This window comes from Canis lupus, chromosome 1 (genome assembly GCF_003254725.2).
Source record: "Canis lupus dingo isolate Sandy chromosome 1, ASM325472v2, whole genome shotgun sequence".
Taxonomy (NCBI): Eukaryota; Metazoa; Chordata; class Mammalia; order Carnivora; family Canidae; genus Canis; species Canis lupus.
The window spans coordinates 90,919,745-90,941,172 of NC_064243.1; the positions used below are offsets into that span (position 1 = coordinate 90,919,745).

Below are 21,428 nucleotides of genomic sequence, written 5' to 3' on the forward strand. Positions count from 1 at the left end.
GAAGGATACCAAATTTCCTCTACGGTGGCAGGGGGTCGTGCTTCCAAAGGGCGGCACGTAGGAGTAGGAGCGTGTTTTCAGCCAGCATGGTTGGAATCTGTGCGCACAGAGTAGGGCAGCGTTGCTGATATCAATTTGTATCTGATGCGATCTTCAAGTTATTGTTAAATTTTTAAAGTTTATGTTCCATTAAAAGGTTTTTGTTTGGGGGCATGTGGCTGGTCCAGTCGGTTAAAGGTCTGACTCTCGATCGCAGCTCAGGTCTGGATCTCAGGGTCATGAGTTCGAGCCTCGTGTTAGGCTCTGCACTGGGCATGGAGCCCTAGCTAAAAAAATAAATAAGTAAAAAAAAAAAAAATAGATAAAAAAATAAAAGGTTTTGTTTTATTTTCAGCCTAACATTTTGTCCCCCTGTTGCCATTAATTCGATAGAAGTGGATATACACCAACCTCAGACCTTCTTTCTGTTGCTCTTATTTTTTAAATGAATTCTCTCTGTGGTCTACCTCTTAGGATATTATTAATTTTTAAATTAATTGTACCTCAGACATGTGAATTTTTAAAACTTTTTTTTAAAGGTTTTATTTATTTGAGAGAGAGCATGAGCAGGGGGTGGAGCAGAGGGAGAAGCAGGCTCCCTGCTGAGCAGGGAGCCCGATGTGGGGCTTGATCCCAGGACCCTGAGACCATGACCTGAGATGAAGGCAGACACTTAACTGATTGAGCCACCCAAGCACCCTAAAAATCTTTTTTACCTCTCCCCTCCAAAGTCACCACAAACAGATGCATGGTTAAGTCAGCGTTCCTTCTGAGTTCCTGACACAGTTCTGTCATCCAGTCTGTCTCTTTTGGCGCATCTCCTGCACTGTGTCTCGTCCTCTGTCCTTTGACCTGATTCTCCTGTCTCTCTCTGGGAGGGACGAGGTCAGCACTCGTTTGAAGGGCAGGCCCACCTTCCCTGCAGCTCAGATGAGGGGCAGCCCTGCCCTGGTGTCCTGCACAACCGCTGGTATTACTTTGTGGCTTTTGGCTTGGCATCTCCCCCTTTTGAGGACTGTGCCCTTGGAATATTCCATTCTGTGAAACTGGCGAGAAGCACTTTCCTTGAAACGAATCTCTCTAATGTTTTCTTACCCACTCGAGAGAGCATCTTTCAAGCTGTTGTTGGTTGCTGACCTTTATTATCCGTTTGTTATTAATAATAATCATCATAAAAGGTAGCGTTTCTGGAATGCCTAACTGCCAGTGGGATACCAGGCGAGGCGCTTCATGCACATTATTAATCTAATATTCTCTGCAAACAAGCTACTTTGATTCCCCTTTCCACGGTACAAATAGGATCCCCGTTTGACAGATGGAAAAACAAAGGTTTAGAGAAATGAGGTAACCTGTGAAACCGGTTCCTAACTTAGATCTCTCTGATTCCAGCTTCGTTCAGAATCAGTTTTAGCAGAGCCAGGGAGATACATCCCATCTCTGAAAACGCAGGCTGCTTTCCTGGCGACAGCATTTTAAGAATGATTTTGAACTTACTCAGAAATTTAAAGCGATGAATTGGAACGAGATATGAGATGAATGGAGCCACTCAGTGTTCCTGCCATCAGAGAGAGCCCTTAACCATTAGGTTGGAGGAGACAATAAGTAAACAAGCTTCGTAATAAAATGTTACAGATGGAGTAGAGAAAACTGCACAGGCTTCTACCCTTGAGAAACAGCAGGCATTTGTTTTGGGGCTGGAGAGGATCGATGGGCAATCAATGTACTCACTTGCAAGTAATCCACCCTCCAACCACCTGCCCCTTCACCCGTTAGTTAAAATGACTTCGGATTTTCATTGCCGAATTTGATGTCTCAGATTTTTGACCTCAGTGGGGGAAAAAAATCACTCAATGACAGCTAAACAGACTTTTTTTTTCTGCAAAGATTATGGTTGCATGAACAGATTTGGCTACTGTCCCGTTAGAGTCTTTGTTTTCTCTGGAAATGATTTTTGAGTGAGAGCAAGTGGTGAAGCTGCATCCCAGAAGACAAAATTTTCCCAAAGCAGCTGAAACTAAGTTAAAATTAGTAATCATGAAAGCCTGGCAGTGTGTTCCTTCTGGCACATTCTGCAACTTGCAACACAATTGGGCTTGCTATTAATTGTGTTCTTGGTTATGTTCTACTTCAAAGTCTAACAGAACATGGGGCTGATGCTTATACTGAGGGTGTGAAATCCTGTGCCACCTGCAAAGAGCATTTACTTGCCTTGTGGATAAACCCTGACACGGTGGTTTGAAGCTCCCTGAGCACATAGCCCAAGGATTGCTGATGATCAGCAAAGATCTTGACTTGGGGAACCTGTGGCTAATGGGAATGGTAATCCAGCAAATTCTGAACCTTGTTAACTAGAAACGACATAGCTTTGCATGAAAGGTAATTTAATCATGGATTTTTCTGGCTTTGAAAATTCATCAAGTTCCCAGCTAGTTATACAGTTCGAATTCACACCAGATATATGGTCAGTCTATTTACTTGAGGTATCTGGTGTAGGGCTTATTGACCAGATAATTTGGGTGTTTCTTTTGTTTTCCAGTGCTTTATTTTGTACTTCGGGGTATTTTATCCTAAGGAGTCATAGCCACCAACTAGTTTAATTTATATCTTAATGCATGTGGTCATTAGCCGATTGATTTTCAGTGGATTTAAAACTGAGTTTACATGCCCAGAGTATATAGATACTGTACCCTGCTGTCAGAAAACAGACATCATTGCCTCTGGAAACTCCTTCTTTCCCTTACTTTAGAAACTTTTGTTTGTTTGTTTGTTTGTTTCTGTGGCTTTCCATTTGGTTCAAGGCAGAGGGTATATATGTGAACAGTGATTCCATGTGAGTAATTATTGCAACTGGAAAGACGATATAGTGAACAGGTTTCATGATAGCGTAGAACTCGTCTTTCATTAGCATCGTGAACAAATAGGTCACCTTGGTCTTGGAAAGCCAACTCTAAAAAGAAAAGAAAAAAAAAAGAGCCTCACATATTTGAAACCTTATTCAGCAGAGCACATTTAGTGCGCCTCCCCCAAGTCTAAACTCTTTACCATTTCTCATTGCAGGATTTGGCCAGGTGGCTAAACTTGAAATCTAATTTAGAAAGCAAAATGATCCCTTAAAGAACATTGCTTCATTTAATGAGGAGAACCCCCAAAACCCCTTGGTCCTAATCTCCGTTGGATATATGGGGCGAATTGGAGATTTTTCCCTCCTTCCTCAGGAGGGTACTGACTATTTTTATTAATATGAAGAATTAATAATACCCCTCATGTTTGGGTATTATTACCCATGTTACCCTCATGGTAACATGATTTGGTAAACTCGTCACTTAAATGTTTTAATCCTCTGAAATAAGCTGCTGGTGTATTTTCATCCTTAAAAAAAGAACACTATGTAGAAATAATATTTGTATAGCAGGCGTTTAGGGGCTATCGTGTGACATGCATATGTGTTTCCCAAAAGCCTAAAGCCTTTTCCAGAACTCTGCGCCAATGCTTCCCAGGTAAATACATTACAGACGCATAGTGTGTGATGGAGTAGCTGATTTGGGAGGCAGGTTGGGGGGACTTCCTGCCCTAAACGTGAGCACTCTGCTCTGGGGTTTGGCGCTGTCTGCTTATTCCCCGTTGTGGAATGTGTCCAGGCACCATGAGGCCAGCCATCGGCAAGTGTGTCACATGCTGCTTTGTTGGGTTTTAGGTCACCACCCTTTTTAACTCAACAGAGCAGAATGCCAACATGAGGAACAGACTAAAGACTTTGCACACATGTATACACACACGCATATGTGTGTGGGGTTATCGTGGCTTCAAGTCTTGCTAACCAGCCTAAGAATAATTCCTTTCACGTTTTATGTTTTTCCCAGCCAGATCATGCTCAGGAGCAATCCAAACGGTAAAACAAGGTGGAAACCGATTTCCCTTCTGTTTCCACCCTCTTGGCATAAAACGAGTGCTCGCTCTAATGCCCGTCGGCAAAATTGCTTTAAACCATGACCATAATCTTTGTAGACATGTGTAGGTGGGTTTTAAAGAGTTATTTGGTGTTTTAAAGCACAGAAATAAATCCCGAAAATGTTTTCATTAAGTTTTAGGGTAACGTGAGAATGTTCTGGAATTTGTAAAGGTGCAAAGGCGCCCAGGCCTAAGGGTTTAAACCCAGCACTTTGAAGCAATGGGTAGTAGGCAGCGTTCTTTCTTGATTTGAGAAAAGTCTCTCTCTCTTTTTTTTTTTTAGACGTTCTGAAAGAAACGCTCAGAGTTTCTTTCAAAAGAAAAAGTACAAAAACCTCAGAGAATTACCTCACCCATGCCACGGAGGAGTCTGTTTCTCCAGGAGGCCGGCCGTTCTCTCTAGCTCCGTGCCATTTGCAGACAGCACTTAATTGGCAGATTTTACTTTCCTCTACCCATAGGCACCACCAAGTCTGAGGACCGTGCTGCTTTGCTGAAGAAATTCAACGAGCCCGGGTCCCAGTATTTCATCTTCCTGCTGAGCACCCGAGCGGGCGGCCTGGGCTTGAACCTCCAGGCAGCTGATACCGTGGTCATCTTTGACAGCGACTGGAATCCTCACCAGGTCTGTCTGTCTCTGGCGTGGGTGGCCAAGCGTCCCTGCCGGACCTGGAGGGACGACTTGTCAGTGTCCTCATTCACATTTGCGGGAAAAAGCAGATTTCCCAAAGAGCGGGCCGTTTCTCTGGGCGGCCCTGCACGCTCTCTGGCGCGTCCCCCACCTCCCTCGGAGCCCAGCTGGTGAGACGTCCCCCAGCTTTCCCTGCGCCTTGGCAAGGCTCCACCCTGGGGCACAGGAACTCAGTCTCGGCTTGGCTTTAACCCCATCTCCCGGGGTTGACCCCAAAGCAAAGGAGGTTTGGTTATAGGATAAATCACAAATGCTCCAGAATAGGGTACGCCTGGGTGGCTCAGTGGTTGAACGTCTGCCTTCAGCTCAGGGTGTGATCCCGGGGTCCTGGGTCCTGGGTCCTGGGACTGCCCCCGCGGGGAGCCTGCTTCTCCGTCTGCCTGTGTCTCTGCCTCTCTCTCTGCGTCTCTCCTGAATAAAGAAAATCTTTAAAGACAAAAAAGCTCCAGAATAAAAAACAACAAACTAAACATTGATTGCACCCTGACTCTGCGCCATCCTCCTGAGGTGCGTTGCTTCATTGCGTTTCCACAACCCTGTGAGGTTGCTAACATCACCAGCTGCCTCCTTCCAGTCACCGACAATGAGTAGTCCCCAGAAGCTGTAAGTAAGAAGTTCCCGCAGGTCGAACAATTAGCATAGCATCGTTTGTCTTTTAGTCTGTGTGTTTTGATTAACACTGCCATCAGAGAATATTCCACGGAGCATCTACTAGTAAGTTCTTGGAGACGGGTAACTTTACAGTTATCATTTTTCTAGGAACACTTTGGTGATTGAGAAAGCCCAGGAGAAGGGGCCCCTCGTGGCACACCTGGGGTTGCCTACATCACTTGGGGAGATCGTGCACCTGCTCCTACGAAATTGGGTGGAATGATGTTCATCGGGATCGGATTCATTTTAGAACACATGTGAATTCAAAATAGCAGAAAAGGAAAACGGCAGGTCTCCCGTGTGACTATGAATCGCACGTCAGTCTAACCCCGGGCAGCTCACTGTGCCTCGGTTTCCTCAACTGCAGGCACGCCGAGTGGTACTCCCTTGGTGGGCCGTGGTGGAGCAGAGGACAAGGCTCAGAGCACGCACTGGGGGCAGGACACGGAGCCCGAGCTGCACAGTTATGAGAGGGCTTTTTAACACCATGCACACCTGCTTCCCATTCCCTGCCACCCAGTTTTGTAGGTGCTTCCCAGACTTCTCTAGACCTTTTCAAAAGCTCCCCAGAGATTCTGGTGGCGTTTCTCTCATAGCCGAGGAGCGCTAATGTCAGGAACCAACCAGTGGTTCCACGCCTTGGGTTTTGCAGTGGAGCTGGACTCCTGCAGGGCTCGCCACTCATTGTATCTGGGCCAGTACATTAAAGAAAGTTTCTCTGGAAACATCTGGCCCTTGGAAAGGGTTTGGGAGCCACCGGCACGGTATATCAGCTCCAAGTCTTTGGGAAATATTTTCTTTTTTCCAAAAGATTTTATTTATTTATTCATGAGAGATATGCACAGAGAATGGCAGAGACACAGGCAGAGGGAGAAGCAGGCTCCATGCAGGGAGCCTGACGTGGGACTCGATCCAGGGACTCCAGGATCATGTGTGGAGCTGAAGGCAGACGCTTACTGCTGAGCCACCCAGGCATCCCTTTGGGAAATATTTTCATATATTTTATATATGTTTAAATCCCACGTTGAGTTCCCAGGCACAGGTGCAATTCTTTTTTTTTTTTTTTTAAGATTTTATTTATTTATTCATCAGAGACACAGAGAGAGGCAGAGACACAGGCAGAGGGAGAAGCAGGCTCTTCCTCACAGGGAGCCCAATGTGGAACTCGATTCCAGGACCCCGGGATCACGCCCTGAGCCTAAGGCAGATGCTCAACCACTGAGCCACCCAGGTGCCCCTCACAGGTGCAATTCTTATTCACGTGAAAGACCAGCAGTTTTCCCTTTGACTGTTGTGAATTCAGCATTCATTCCATATTTCACTAGTGGCTGCCAGGCCACAGGCACTGTGCTCGGCCGGGCATCTAGGGGAGGAGTAGGAGATTCATCTCCTCCTGGGGTGCTCAGTGTGATTTAGATCAGCTTACCTCTGCTGCCTGAATCTTTACTGAGAAAAAAAATAGCTTGTCTATAGGCGAATGGAAGGTTCTCTAGATTTTATCTTCGGAGGTTAGCACATCTGTGGCATCTCTGCTGACCACCTGCTTTGGCACAGTGCAAATTCCAAGTGCCAGAGGCATTCACTGTCTCTGGAAATGCTGATTTACCAGGGAAGGGATGCTGGGACATCCATGCCCCGCAACACCCCCCCCCCTCTCTCTCACACACACACACGCACACACACACACACACACACACACAAACTTACAACCATTAACTAAAGGTAGAACTCCAGAACTAAGTAAATTGCACAAGCATTGAACAACTCGTTCATCTTTCACTGTATTTGAACTAAAATTTAGGCAACAAAACACTCGGGACCTCAGATTTCCCCTGGCCTAATTTACCATAGATTCCTCACACTGGGGCATGTATTTATCCAAATGTTTTTATCTGCCATAGTAGATTTCACTGCCACTTGATTTGGGCAGCAGGGCTGACCAGATACTTCATGCCTGTCACTTAAACATGGCCATTAGTTTGTGCAGAATTTTTTTTTCCTTTTCAAAAGTCAGTGATCTTAGGGTGATAGAGCGAGTATTGATTTTTCCTGTAAAAGGTTAAGAGAACTAACTTTCCCTGAGCAACGACCCTGCTAGATACTACAAGGCAGTTTGCGAACCTAACTTCATACTTAGTCCTTGAAATAATTTCCACATCAGGAAACCAGTCACTATTAAGTTGTCTGTGTCTGTCTGGGCGTGAATCCTGGCTTTGGGCTCTGTCCACCCTGTACCCCTGCATAAATGCTGCATGGTCCCCAAAACAAAAGGTGTGGAGCTCTTTTTACTGTGTTAGCTTCAGCATGCATTGAAAAAAAACAAAGAGTCTGTAATAATTCTTTGTCATGTTGAATCAAAATTAAGGCACATTGACCAAATAGTGGTTCTGTTTGATAGAAGTCGACAGGTTGAAGATAGAGACTTAAAAGTCGGTAATTTTAGGCCTTCACTAGATGTAGAGATAGAACATATACATGTGGAATCAGCAATAAAATCCCTTGGGATTACTGAGGCTCTCATGGCCAAACTGTGGATTGGAAACGTGGGTTGGTACTCTTCTCATTAGCCCGTGGAGCTGGAGTTGTGTTGTTTAGACAGAAGGGCCAACCACAGAGGCCTTGGGAGGCCCTCTCCTCAGGCTACGTTCTTGTCTTCAGATATAATCACACCTAATTAGTGTGACAGAGTGTCAGACCACCAAGATCTCAGAAGTATCGAAGAATTCATCCAGTAGTGACAGCACGTATTTCTTTGTCACCCTATGCCCTCCCTCCCCATTTTGGCGTAGAGGCTCACAGGCTTACATTCCATAGACTTCTTCAGCCTAGAAACGCTCATTTTTGCTATTTTCCAAATAGATGGTTTTACACAGGCAGAAACCACTGTTGCCACCACAAAACAGAACAAAACAGAACACCTAATTGCAGCCAGCTTCCGAGGCTTCAGACTCGTGACTGTGTGTGTAGATGACCCGTGCCCTCTGCCTCCTTGCCTATCATATTGTGCTGCCACCAGATCTTAGTATTTTTGTGATTTATCAGCCTCTTCCAGGGCAGAGGTCAGCAAACTCACACCTGTGGGCAGAATCTGGCCTGCCACCTGCTTTTCTAAGACCTGCCAGCTAAGAATGGTGTTTTTCCCATTTTTAAGTAGAAAAATGTAAAATGGAGAAAAATAGATGATGTTGGTGATCATCCTTTTGGTGAGAACAGTTGCGTGCTGTTTGCCCTCGGCCCAGACAACCTGGAATATTTGACTATTACCAGATACTTGCTCTTGAGCACATTACAGAAACAGCTCGCTGACCCCTGTTTTAGAAGAGAATCCAGAGGTTGACAGCACACGACTTGCCATCTCGGCCGCTGCTTCACCATGCTGGTGAGCATGTGTTGAGAGAGATGATTGAACCAAGATCTTGTGAATGAAGTTTAGGGTTCTGCCCCCCAACTTTGGATTCTACTTATCTGCCTCACTTTCTCCTCTTTGGAAAACCCTCTAATTTGGAGAGGTGCCTGCTACGTTCATGATTCAGCTGTCTGTTATTTAATATTATTCAGACATCGTTCTGAGGAACAATTTTTGCCTCATTAGTCATCTCATCATAAAAGTCCCTGCAGCAAAGATAGGTCTCCTAGGCAGACTTTGGCCTGTTGTCACCTTATGCCACGTGTATGACCAGGAAACTCGTCTGGTCAAGAGGATGGGCTTACAGCTATAGAGCATCAGCTCTGTGCAAAACCAGCTGCTAGGGGTGTGGGATACAGGGAACAGACTTTTGCCCTAAAAATGTAAACAGGTCTAATGGGAGACACATGGAAACCACTACTTAGCATTGGCGCAGAGACCATCACCTGGACCAGAGTGACTGAAAGTGACAGACCAAGAGGTTTTTAGTGTGTAGCATCAAGAACAGATAACTCGGCCTTACAGGTTTACGAAGGTTTTTTTTATTAAAAGATTTCATCAAAACTGTTTTCTTCTTATAAGAGTAAAATATGTATAAAGCAGAAAAAAGATGGTAAACCACTTGAAAGTAAAATGAGGAAAATTCAATAGTGACTGTACTCTCGTTACTTGGGAATGTCGATAACGTTGGCATGGCCTTCCTGCCTTTTCTTGGTATAGGTAAATATGAGCATATAAGATCTTGATGTACATACTTCTGTGTAACTTGTAGTTTTTACTTATCAGAGCTCCGTGTCATTAAATCTATAATTGATTGTACAGTAGTGTACATATAGCATAGGGTACACACATACAAAGACTAATTTTTTTAACCAATGTGTTATTGGTTGAATGTTGATTGAATTCTGCTTCTTAAAAAAATTGTAAATACACCCTTATCTATAAATCTTTGTGCACATCCATGATTATTTCCATACATAAAATTTCGGGAGTTAGGGGCCATACCCAGTCTTCACTCTTGATAAACAGTGCCAGATTTTGGTCCCCCAAAATGTGACAAATTTAGTATTCCACTAGCTAGCAATCCTTTTCATTCCCCAAACTAACGGTTGCATCTTTGGTGGAATTAGATCCCAGGAGATCTGCCACCAGAGCAATCCCTGTACTTACAGTGTGTATGCATAACATTTGTATGTATTAGTTCATAGATACTTAAAAATTCTTCTTTAACACTATACCAGTGTCTGTGGTCTCTTGCAATTTAAGGTTATAGGTAATGTCAAAGTCCTAATTCTGACATCGAATGTATTGGGTTTTTTGTTTGTTTGTTTTGCTTTTTTAGCTAAGGCCTCCTTCTGGTGGCCAAACGAGCCAACCTGAGCCCAGCTTCCGTCAGTTAGGGCTGAACTAACTTGCCCATGTTAAAAATGAAAGCAAAGTCTTTGATGAGCACGGGTGGGTTAAATAACCCTCCTCACTTCCCTCTGGGGCCGGCGACTTGTTTTCTCGGCCAGTGTGCACTGGCCCTCACAGCGTGTTGTCCTCCGTCACAGGATCTGCAAGCACAAGACCGAGCTCACCGCATCGGCCAGCAGAACGAGGTCCGGGTGCTGAGGCTGTGCACGGTGAACAGCGTGGAGGAAAAGATCCTCGCGGCCGCAAAGTACAAGCTGAACGTGGATCAGAAAGTGATCCAGGCGGGCATGTTTGATCAGAAGTCTTCGAGCCACGAGCGGAGGGCATTCCTGCAGGCCATACTGGAGCACGAGGAGGAGAACGAGGTATTCCAGAAAGCCAAGTTCATGAAATCCAACGGTGACCTTTTGTCTCCGAAGGATTAAGAATGACCCCTTTGTTCTTTGAAGAATTTCCCGGGCTGACTTTAATTAAAATGAATAAATTAGCTGCTATCTTCCATCCCAAATGCAGAAAGCCTCTGAAAGTTATCCAAGCCAGTGTCTTAAAAGCATTTGCAAGAGGGAGCGCAGGGCGCAGCCAGTGCAGATGTCAGAGGTGCCCCCCTCCGGCACCTGATTGGATTGTAAATACTGCCTTCTGTAGGGAAGGCACAGAACTGCAGACGGGCCTCCTGGTGGGTTGGGGGTGGGGGACCAAAATCTGGAAGGAGCCAGGAGGAAGGGCCCCTCTTTGCCTCTCTCTCTGCCATCCCCCAGGGCCCTCTGTTGTCTTTTGCCTTTTGATTAAGCGCTTCAGTGTGCTTGCAGGACAAGCCGTCACAGCCATCTTAACTTACTTACTTGTACTCGGAGAGCAGGACTCTCACCTCCAGTTCAAATTTTTCTGTAAAAACTGACCAGAAGCTGAGAAAATGACTGGGGGCAGCGGGGGGGCGGTGAGGGGTACGGAATCTCTCTTTTCTTGGGAAGATTGTCCAAAGAACGCATTGCTTATGTTTCTCAAGGAGGGGTGGGGATGGTCTTCAGGTTGTCACTTGTATTTTTTTTTTAAGATTTTATTTATTTATTCATGAGAGGCACAGAGAGAGGCAGAGACATAGGCAGAGGAAGAAGCAGGCTCCCTGCAAGGAGTCGGATATGGGACTCGATCCCTGGACCCAGGATCAACCGCTGAGCCACCCAGGTGCCTTGTATTTTTTTTTTTTTTTGATTGCCAGTTTTGATAATTCTGCAGTAAATTTTCAACCCAAGTGGATTTGAAAGAGATCAAAGACATCATTCTAATGTAGTCCAGAAAACGGTGCAAAATATCAGTACCAACTCCTATCATAAAATTGTCTTAGAATGGACACATTTGGTTCGATGTCCCTGTATTTGTAAACTAAAGAGTGAACTATTTAAGGCATTAGAGATAGCTTGACTTTGCCTTCAGTGGGATATATGTTTTGAAATCTTCTATAAATTATAAGCCAAATTCTTTTAAAAGCCTCACATACTTTTTTTCGCCCAAAACGAGTCTAAATGTAAAGTAGATCTTGATATTTAAATGAATCCTGAAAGGAATCTTTCTGCAAACTGAAGAGTACTTTTTTATCGTGCATCTTCCTAACTTGTCGGTCTTATATATTTGGTTAGTTATATATTAGATTTCATTAAAATAATGAAAAATAGATGTACACAGACATCCATATATTGACACACATTTAAAAAATATTTATCTTGAGAGCCTGGGTGACTCAGTCAGTTAAGCCTCTGTCTTCAGCTTAGGTTGTGACCCCAGTATACTGGGACCGAGACCGAGTTGGGCTCCCTGCTCAGCAAAGAGTCTGCTTCTCCCTCTGCCCCTCCCCCTGCTCCTGTGCTCTCTCTGTCTCTGTCTCAAATAAATAAAGTCTTTAAAAATAATAAAAATAAATAAATAAAAATTTTGATCAAGAATAGTTCACCACTCTGATTCTTAAAATTGAATAGTTGATACAGTCTTGATTCTTGAAGCTGAGTATTTGGTACAAATTTAGAATCAGGTTTTTGGGTGATTTTTTTTGTTACTGTGTATACACCCAGAAATTTAAAAAATAAAAGAGGGGAGTGCCTGATACATATCATCAGGACGCAGGTGTGGGCAGAGCGGACACTCAGCCCAAGGTCTCCGCTGTGTTTTTGCTTTATGTGTTTTACGTAGGCCTTATGGAAACAGAAGCTGGCCTGGGTTCGATGGGGTGTGTGGTAGCCTGGAGCTTTCCAGCCTTCCTAGATTGTGGGGAGATGCCAGTGTCTCCCCGCCCTGGGGGCCAGCAGGGCTGGACTGGAGCAGAGTCCAGGTCCACTTGCTTCTCACTGCCAGCAGCCTTGCTGGGGCTTCTCGCGCCTTCCAGACTCTCAATATGTCAGACATGGTACGGTTTTCTGGGCGTCCTGTGTGATGTGAAGATGTTTGGGGACATTGATAGACTGCAGTCAAGGGCTCTGGCACAAATATTGAGGCCCCTGTCTGCAGGGCTGACAGGCCATGAAGTAGTGAGGCACAGAGAACCCGGGAAGAGACTGCCCACCTCCCAACCACTCCAGTCTCTGGAAGGTCAGGCCACTGCAGGCAGGCTTCTTGCCAGTTTACAAGAGAATCTTTTCATATCCTCAGCACAGGGAGGTCCAAGGGCCCCGTTGTGTAGGCAATGAGTGGATCCCATGCGGTTCTGGGTATAGATAGAGTGGGCAAAGCAGCCACCTTTTCACCAAAGGATCTGTTAACCAGATTCTTTGTATGGTGAAGTATCAGCCCACTGTCAGCTAGTCTTTGTCAGATGAAATATAGTATCAAGACAAATCGACTGTAATCAGTCTAGAGATGGACTAGAATAGAAAGCTTTTTACAAGTAATTATTAGCTTGAATCATTAGATTTTTGCTTTATGGAAATGCATTCATTTCTAACACAGTCCGAAAGACATTATCTTGGGAAGCGCCAGAGTTATCTCATTTAAGCTGCTCACACACTCCTACTGTTTCTAGAACAAGGTGCCTCGTTTTGAATGTATAATCTGGGAAATTGGATGTTTGAAGTTCTGGGTTTTGCTAATACCCTGAAATTCTCCATTTGATTTTCAACACGCTTAGCCAGCATATGATAAAAATAATTTTGGAAGGTAAGTTCTGTAGCCTCTGCCCAACTTTTAAAATCATGTTTTTCTTCAAGGATGGAAGTCATCACATGTCTAGAGAACTTGAGAACTTGGTTTCTGAGAAATTTGCAGAGAAATTTTTTTTTTAAATTAAGCATAGTTGATGGGAGGTTTGTTAGGGATACATTCAGAGGTGTCCCATCTGCAGCTTTAACCATTAGAATAATAATTCCCACTGAAAGACACTGATTAAACCTATCTTAAAAGCTCTACATTTGACCTATCTATATGATTTTTAAGGTCTTGTGGCATGCCTCATCACAAACTTCCACATATGTGTGGTTTTTGTAAGGCTTTGAAAATAAGCACTTACATGTGGATTTAAACTGATAGAAGGATTTACACTTCCTCCTGTTCATTTCCTTACTTAACTCTTAGGACTTCTCTTCAAAGTGAATGTCACACCCATCTTACAGATGAGGTCATTGAGGCGGGAAGACATTAAGTATCTTTGTTTTAAAAATCATGGAATCAAGATCCACACCCCAAAAAACCAGGATTGTTCAGAGTGTATGTACCACGTTTCTTTTCTAAACAGATTTTTCTCTGGCAAGACTGTCGGAATAGCTTGCAAAATAATGATAGTGACCTTTCTCTTTTCTTTCTGGCTTGAGAAAGGGATCCCTGTGATCTGCAGGACAGATGCACTTTACCCCTTTGTACCTCGCCTCACTTGCCCGAGGCCCCCGCACCCACCCCCCCACCTTGAAGCCTGTTAAGTCATTCTGTTCTTAACCCCAGGAAGAAGATGAAGTGCCAGATGACGAGACTCTGAACCAGATGATTGCCCGGCGAGAAGAAGAATTTGATCTCTTTATGGTAATATCATAGAAACTCACGCACCTTTTTCTGTTAACATGAGATGTCTGGAGCCTGCGTGCCCTGGCGGGATTTTGCTTGCAAAGCCTGTGTCTTTCCGTTGGTCCAGAGGCTGCAAACTGGCTGGATTTAGCCTGCAGACATATTTGGTTTGGCCCACGCAGTGTTTTTTTGAAATTTCAGATTTGTTGCCAACGTAAAAAGAATCCTGATTTCCGGCTTCTCTTGGAAAATGAGAATGGGCAATACCAGGCCCGTGTCCCTATATGGAAGCCACTGGCTGGGGCTCAGTAGCAGCTGTGCCCTCTGGGCAGGCCATGTGGTCCACAGCTTCGCCCCAGATCCTCCCTCTCCCCCCGCCCCTCACCACCCCCATCCCTGCCCAGCTCATCTGGGATTCCAGGCCAGCGTCACTCAGGAAACCTGCCCTGCTCCTCCTGTAGGTTAGTTTACTACCATTCCCTCCCAGTCTCCTTACTGGATCAAAACACATATTATGCTGTCTGTGGGGTGAGTGGATACCAACCAGACAACAGGGTTGGGCCTCTCCTTCATGTTGAGGAGAGCTTACCGAAGGGAACAGGAACTTTCCAGATGCACATCAAGGTGTCGCCTTCACTGAAAGATTGACAGTGGTTGGATTTCCCTGGTCCGGACAGATAGAAAAGAACCTTGACCTTTGAGGATTTAACACCCGTGGTTTCAGCCTTGATGTCGTGTGCTATGTGGTCATGTGTAATCTGCTGAAATCCGCATTTGATTTATGTGTGTGGACTGTCACAAGGTCCGGCTGTGCAGGAGCAAGCCCCTTGGTGAACGAGGGAGGCCCTCAGGAGTGAAATTTTGCTGCATCCTTAAGGCATATGCATAACTATTTATCTCTGCATCCCCGATGCTCAGAACAGTTCCTGGCACATAGTACTTGCTTAACAAATACTGATTGGATGGATGGCGGTACTTGTAAAATTTTAGGCCTTGCAAAGATGTCAGCGTGAGGCAGGACATAGAAAGTTGCGAGGCTCCCTCCGGTGCCATCAGTTATTTTGATTTTGGTGACATTTCATGTGATTGCGGGATGAGTGACTAAATGTGGACTGTAACTGCTCTGCGGCTTGAATGCCTCACACCCCCAAATCAGACACCCGCCCCCTGTTTGAATGCCCTCAGGCATCAGACAAGCAGTTTGCAGGAGTGAAACAAGTGGAGGAGTGGATGGGTGGGTGGCTGTGATGAACTGGAGCTACATTGCCTGAGGGGGATGGAGCCCTAAGCCCCATGTAGCCAGGAATTCTAAATTTCCAAGAGAAGCTGGGAATCTCGGTTTTTCATGTGCAGTTTCTGCATTTCAAAATGTTTGCAGCTAAAATTCAATTTTTTATTATGATCTAATACTGCAGGCCAAACTAAATAGGACTCTGGGCCAGATACGACCCACAGGATTTTTGCATCCTCTGGCTTTTTAGTGCAGACAGTCTGAGAAGGGAGCTCCAGCTGTGTGGTGGCTTACATTATTTTTGTGACTTTGTGATTTTTGTCTAGGGAACAGTGGTTGTGTCCACACATAACAATTCCAGTATAAAAGACACTTAATTCTTTCTCAGGGCTTAGGTAGCCGTGGGAATAATTCCTAACCTGAGATGTGCACTCCCCCCCTTCCTAAGTGAACCCTCCTCAGGGTGGTCCATTTTGGATAGAAATGATGCAACAGGGTCATGTAACAGCATGGCCAATGCAGGGTGTTCCTGGAACCTAAATTTCTTAACTCTTAATTTCTGTTGGTCACCACCTTTATAGATTGATCTCCACTGAGGGACATTAGAGATACACATAGGAAGCAGATATGTTTTCTCTCCTTGAGGAACTTATTACATTGTGGAGTTCTTATTACAATGTAGATTACTGTAGATTCCTGACACAGGGGCAATGGGCCCACAGCTTCGCTGGCTGCTCACTGATTGGCAGTAATTCAGCATGGCCACAGCCTCAGATACTCTTGAGTCCCCGAGAACGAATAAGCTGCCTGTCATTATACAAATTAGATTAGGCCCCGAGATGGAGATTTCCATCAGCAGCCCCAAAGTGGGGAGAAAAAAAAGAGTACTTCTCTTTTTCTGACTTTTGGGCTGGGGATTTGTAGAAATTGAAAGCCTCAGGGGAAAAAAAATTTGAATGTCTGGCTGAGGCTCAGCTTTCTTTTAATTTGGGACTACTTTATCATGCAAAGAACAGGCTTAGAACAAGTGAAACTGGCTAGGGAGCACTTTTTTATAGGCATCTTGATTTCGGGCATGTTCTGCTTGTTTCCTAATGGTTCACTTCCCATTTTTGGATTATACAAATTTGGGGTTTGGTTGTTTTGTTGTTGTTGTTTTGTTGTTGTTGTTGTTTTAAATCTAAGCAGCCTGCTGCCTTTGGCCAATTCACTGTGCATTAGCACCTCCACCAGGGGTCAGGAAATCAAATTTGAATCTTTGCCAACTACTCTGATGAAAAGGTTCAGTGAGACACAAGCAAGCTAGATTGGATTTCATATATTTAACCTTTTTATCCCTTATTATTAAAAAAAGTTCTCTATGAAAAATTTAATATAAGTTTATGATTTATCTTAGATACTGTAGTTAAATAACACACATCAAGCAAGCAATCTCTTTAAAATAAGACCTTTCTTTTGAATATTTTTCTGATTTTCTTCTAAACATGGGACCTCAGAAACCGTTATCATTCACTCTGATCCCCTATAAATTTTACCTAAAAAGATCTTTGACACATCAGGGTATGAATGTGAAACATTCTGATACCGTACAAGCATGAAACTTTAAACTGCTATGTTCCCTACAAAGGCAAGAAGTACTTTTTAAAAATAACTGTCCTTGTTAGCACAACGTTTATTATCAGGTCTTAAGCCAAATATATTCACGTCGTACCTGAATTGTAAATTAGACTTACTTGAATATCAACTTCGGATTTTGTGCTGGTCTTCTGCAAGTAGAAATCTCTGGGAAGAGATGCAACCATCAGAACTTTAAGCTTATTAAGAAGTACATCAACCTTTTCGAAAAGAAAAAAAAAAAGCAAGTGCAATTTGTTTTGTTATATCAGATTTTTTATGTCACTTTGCTTTTTATTTTTGATACCGATTTTTTATTTTTATGTCAGAAAAGATTTCTGTTCCCAACTGTAGACAAATACACGGCTTAAGTCATTTTAGGAGTTCTTGGTATAAATAATGGCGGTGGTCAAACCAAAAACTAAAGTGGCAGTATCTTGTCATCTCAGTGGAATACGTTAACCAAAAAAAATGTTTTTTTTCTTTCTTATTAGCAATCTAAAGTACTGTTAGGAGGTCACTCTGAGAAGCCCCTCTGCAGATTGCATTGTCAGCAAGGCATTCTGTGTGCTACCAGTGCAAGTTTGGTGGATCCCATTTCTGATACCAGAGCATTAGGAGTCAGGATTAAGAACAGCCTCTCCAGCTAACTATAGCACATGACAGAACAGGATGGCCACATTTATCTACCAATGAGGCTCCCCCAAGCTGCAGGCCTGGCCCATCTTGGGAATATAATGATTTCCAAAAATGTTGAAGCCTAGTTTAAGGGACTTTGAACTCGAATATCTATGTTGATCTTAGAGGTCAAGTTTGGATTTGAAGAGAAAGTTCATTTATATTTTGTTGCCGGTTTTAGTTCTTAAGAAACGGTTATGTTGAATCCCTGTTTCATTACGGTAGAACCGAACGAAGAAAGGGGAAAGGTAAATCATTTAATGGTTAATGGTCTATTCGGTTGTAGCAAGCGATATATGTATATATAACATATATGTAACTAACATATGCAGCGATTCAGTGCAGGTTTGATTTGTTTTAGGCCATCAGATTGTTTGATAACGAGTTAGAGCCAAGTGTGTGGCACTTAATTTACTTACAAGTGCACTGGATTTTTAAAAAAATAAAGCAAGAGGTGGGGACGTCAGCATTTTGAAGTCTATGAAAATGTATGAAAGGGAGACACGTCCCTTATAACCTGATGAGTTGCAATGAGATTGCATCTGAGCTTCTTTTCAGGTGCTATACCATTTTTGTAGGGGCCAAACTTTTTTTTTAAAAGAAAGCTGGAGAGTTGAAGGACATTCCTTTCACAGAGCCCACGGTGCACCGAAAATTCAATACACCCATGGCCGAATGACTAATCAAGCCATTAATGGGCCTGCATGTCCAAGTCTGAGGGTGGCCGCTCTACAGTGACAACTTGGGCCCCTGACATTTTTTCCTGGTTGTCTAATTAAAAGCATGAGCCCTATTGAGTAAAAGGAAGTTTTCTTAATGAAGTTTCTCTTTTACATGCTCGAAGAGTACTTTTATGCCAGGGCAGCAGTGAATTCTATCTCCAGGGCTCATATTTTTTGAAATACATCCCCAATTGGACATTTCTCACCACTACTTAAGGGGGAGCATTGCGTGCACACAAACCAAGCACAGGACTCTTTAAAGAGTGTATTTTAAATGCATGCATTTCAAAGATGGGGTATGGGGTGGGGGAAGGGAGGGAAGAGATTTTACCTTACAGAATCTCTGCGGGGACCGCCTGCTTGAGGAATGAGCCAGAACTAGTCAGCCAGGATAGAGAGACTTTATGGGAAAAGCAGAAAGGGACCCTGAAACCATAAGGAGGTGACTCGTGCAAGTTTTGTGTGCTGTGAAATCGATGCTGTGCAGAATCCCCTTTTCCCACTGGTGAAAAACTTTTGTTAATGCCTCCAGCGTATGGACATGGACCGGCGGCGGGAAGACGCCCGGAACCCGAAGCGGAAGCCTCGCTTGATGGAGGAAGATGAGCTGCCCTCCTGGATTATTAAGGATGATGCCGAAGTGGAGCGGCTCACGTGTGAAGAAGAGGAGGAGAAAATATTTGGCAGGGGGTCTCGCCAGCGCCGGGACGTGGACTACAGCGACGCCCTCACGGAGAAGCAGTGGCTGAGGGTAGGTAGTGGCTTTCTTACCTGTCCTGGCCAGGTGGATGCACCTGCCGGCTTGAGCAATCTGGGGCCCAGGGGCAAGCTGCGAGTGAAAGCAGAAGGGGCTCTTGAGCCCAGGGAAGGTCATCTCGCTGTTGCAGTGGACTCTTTCCGTTCCAAGGCAGGGCCTTGAGTTATGACGAAGACTGTCTTGCGAGGGCAGCGTTGGCCGTTGGAAGCAATGAGACCGCTCACGTCTTATGACCAGTTGCCTGGTCTTGCATCACATCATAGTTAGAATCAAAATGTGGAAGGGGGCCTTAGAGATCTTTCTGATTGTTCCCCCTTCAATTTTGTGGTCTTTAATCGGAGTTTTACATTTTCAAGGCAAGCAGAGATAGTTTGGAGACAGAGGTGTTTTCTAGCGGCATTGTTATTTCCTAGACCCAAAGAAATTAGAGCTGGAAGGTGTCTTTGTACTCTTGGTTTGAAGGAGTTGTGGCCCAAGGAAATTAGAGCTGGAAGGTATCTTTGTATTCTCCTGGTTTTACAGACGGAGCAGTTGTGGCCCAGAGAGGTTCAGTGACTACGCCAGGTCACACAGCTGGCTAGAAATAAGAACTTGTGAGAGCTGAAGTATTTGTGTGCTCAATTTTGGCTCTTTGGATCTGTCTGTCGCAGGCCTAGGCTGGGGTCGCTGATGCTTGGAAATGTTATTCTGTAGTTTGGGGGCTCCGCCACCCTTTTTGGAAGATGGTGATTTATCATTTTGCCCTAGGGATGAAATCTCAGAATGTCGCCCAGGGAGCAGAGAAGTATCCCAGTGCTCCCAAGGAGTGACAGGTGTGAACGCCGCCGAGAAGCTTCCCTTTGGAGGTTTCGCCCCACTTGGCCTGACGGGGCGCAGACCTAGTACCGGTGGTTGACGGCACTCTGGGACCCTGGGTAAAGCAGGACCAGAGGATGTGCGCCGGAAACAGCTCGTTCGGGGTGAAAACCAAACAAAACAGAAGCTGTGGTTGTGAGTTGTTCGCTTTATCGAAAGGGGATGCGGCCCCCGAGCTTTGTGAACCACGGCTTCTAGGACCTAGGACAGAAGAGGGTGGGTGGGTGGGTGGAAAGGCACTGGGAAGTATTTCTGAGATTGGTTATCAAAGACGGACAGGTCTTGGCTCCACTTGAAATGTGATTTACTCAGGATGCTATATGATGAGAGAGACATGACCTGAATTTTGAAAAGGCTGGAAAAAGAAAGAGACAAAGAGAGCTTTGCTCATGTTTATGGCCAAACGATGGCATGTGAAATCTGACTTCCGTGTGACCGTCCTACCATTGTATCCAAATATTCCCATGGTCCCAGAGCATGGTTTTATGGATTTCTTTTGTTTCCCTGTTGTAAGGATGTTGCTGCATAATTACGACTCATTCTATAACGTGACGGGTTTTGTGTTTGTCTAATAATCATTTCTGAGCTCAAGAAAATCCCCTTTCCCTTTCTCTTTTATTTAAGCAATAAATTAAGTACCTGGAGTCCTATTACAGGAGAGGATACAACGATCCAGGCCAAAACGTGTAAAGTCAATCTTTATAGGTAGACTCTCCAGATACTACAGGCAAAATAACCTTGTTTATCAGGCAAGAAAGTAGCTGAACCCACCATTTTAAAAATAATTGTTGGGAAATGCCCTTAAGAAAAATAACATGATCTTAGAAAGTTTCCAAGTTAGAATATCTCATGTGTTCCCTTTTTCTTTCAGCATAGGTCACTAATGAATAGCGCAGTGCCTAGCGCATAGTAGGGACCTGAGGAATGTTTGTGAAATACAGTGATAACTTTTAAGAGGAACGTGAAAATTGCCTCATTTACCATAATGTTAGGATAGCATCTCTCTTTCTCATGATCCACCAGACTTCCTTTCACCTCTAGCATACACATCGAAAACTGGAAAACTAGGTACCTGGGTGGCATAGTGGTTAGTGGTTGAGCATCTGCCTTCAGCTCAGGTCGTGATCCTGGGGTCCTGGAATCGAGTCCCACTTTGGGCTCCCTGCAGGAAACCTGCTTCTCTCTCTGTCTACATCTCTGCCTCTCTCTGGTCTCTCATGAATAAATGCATAAAATCATAAAAAAATAAATAAATAAATAAAAATGGAAAACTAGTTTGTTTTTCAAAATGACACCATGAAATTCATGTTCACGCTGTGGTGTATCGCGAAATACGAAGCCACCCAGGAAGGACAAAACTGTTCTCAGTGCAGCTCTGTTGTAACACGTCTTTTTGTGATCCATTCTTTGGAAAATCGTCTGTCCGTATTTGGTAGGAG

At 44.3% G+C, this 21,428-nt stretch overlaps 1 protein-coding gene across 5 annotated transcripts in view; it reads left to right on the forward strand.

Moving 5' to 3' along the window:
- Positions 1-21,428, forward strand: part of SMARCA2 (SWI/SNF related, matrix associated, actin dependent regulator of chromatin, subfamily a, member 2) — a 175,119-nt gene that overhangs the window by 87,799 nt on the left and 65,892 nt on the right. For all 5 annotated transcript variants that reach the window (XM_025423415.3, XM_049092459.1, XM_025423418.3 and 2 more), the window contains exons 24-27: positions 4,449-4,612; positions 10,289-10,516; positions 14,073-14,150; positions 18,910-19,128. In XM_025423415.3, coding sequence (XP_025279200.1) covers positions 4,449-4,612; positions 10,289-10,516; positions 14,073-14,150; positions 18,910-19,128 — 689 coding nt within the window. The remainder of the gene's footprint in view (positions 1-4,448; positions 4,613-10,288; positions 10,517-14,072; positions 14,151-18,909; positions 19,129-21,428) is intronic.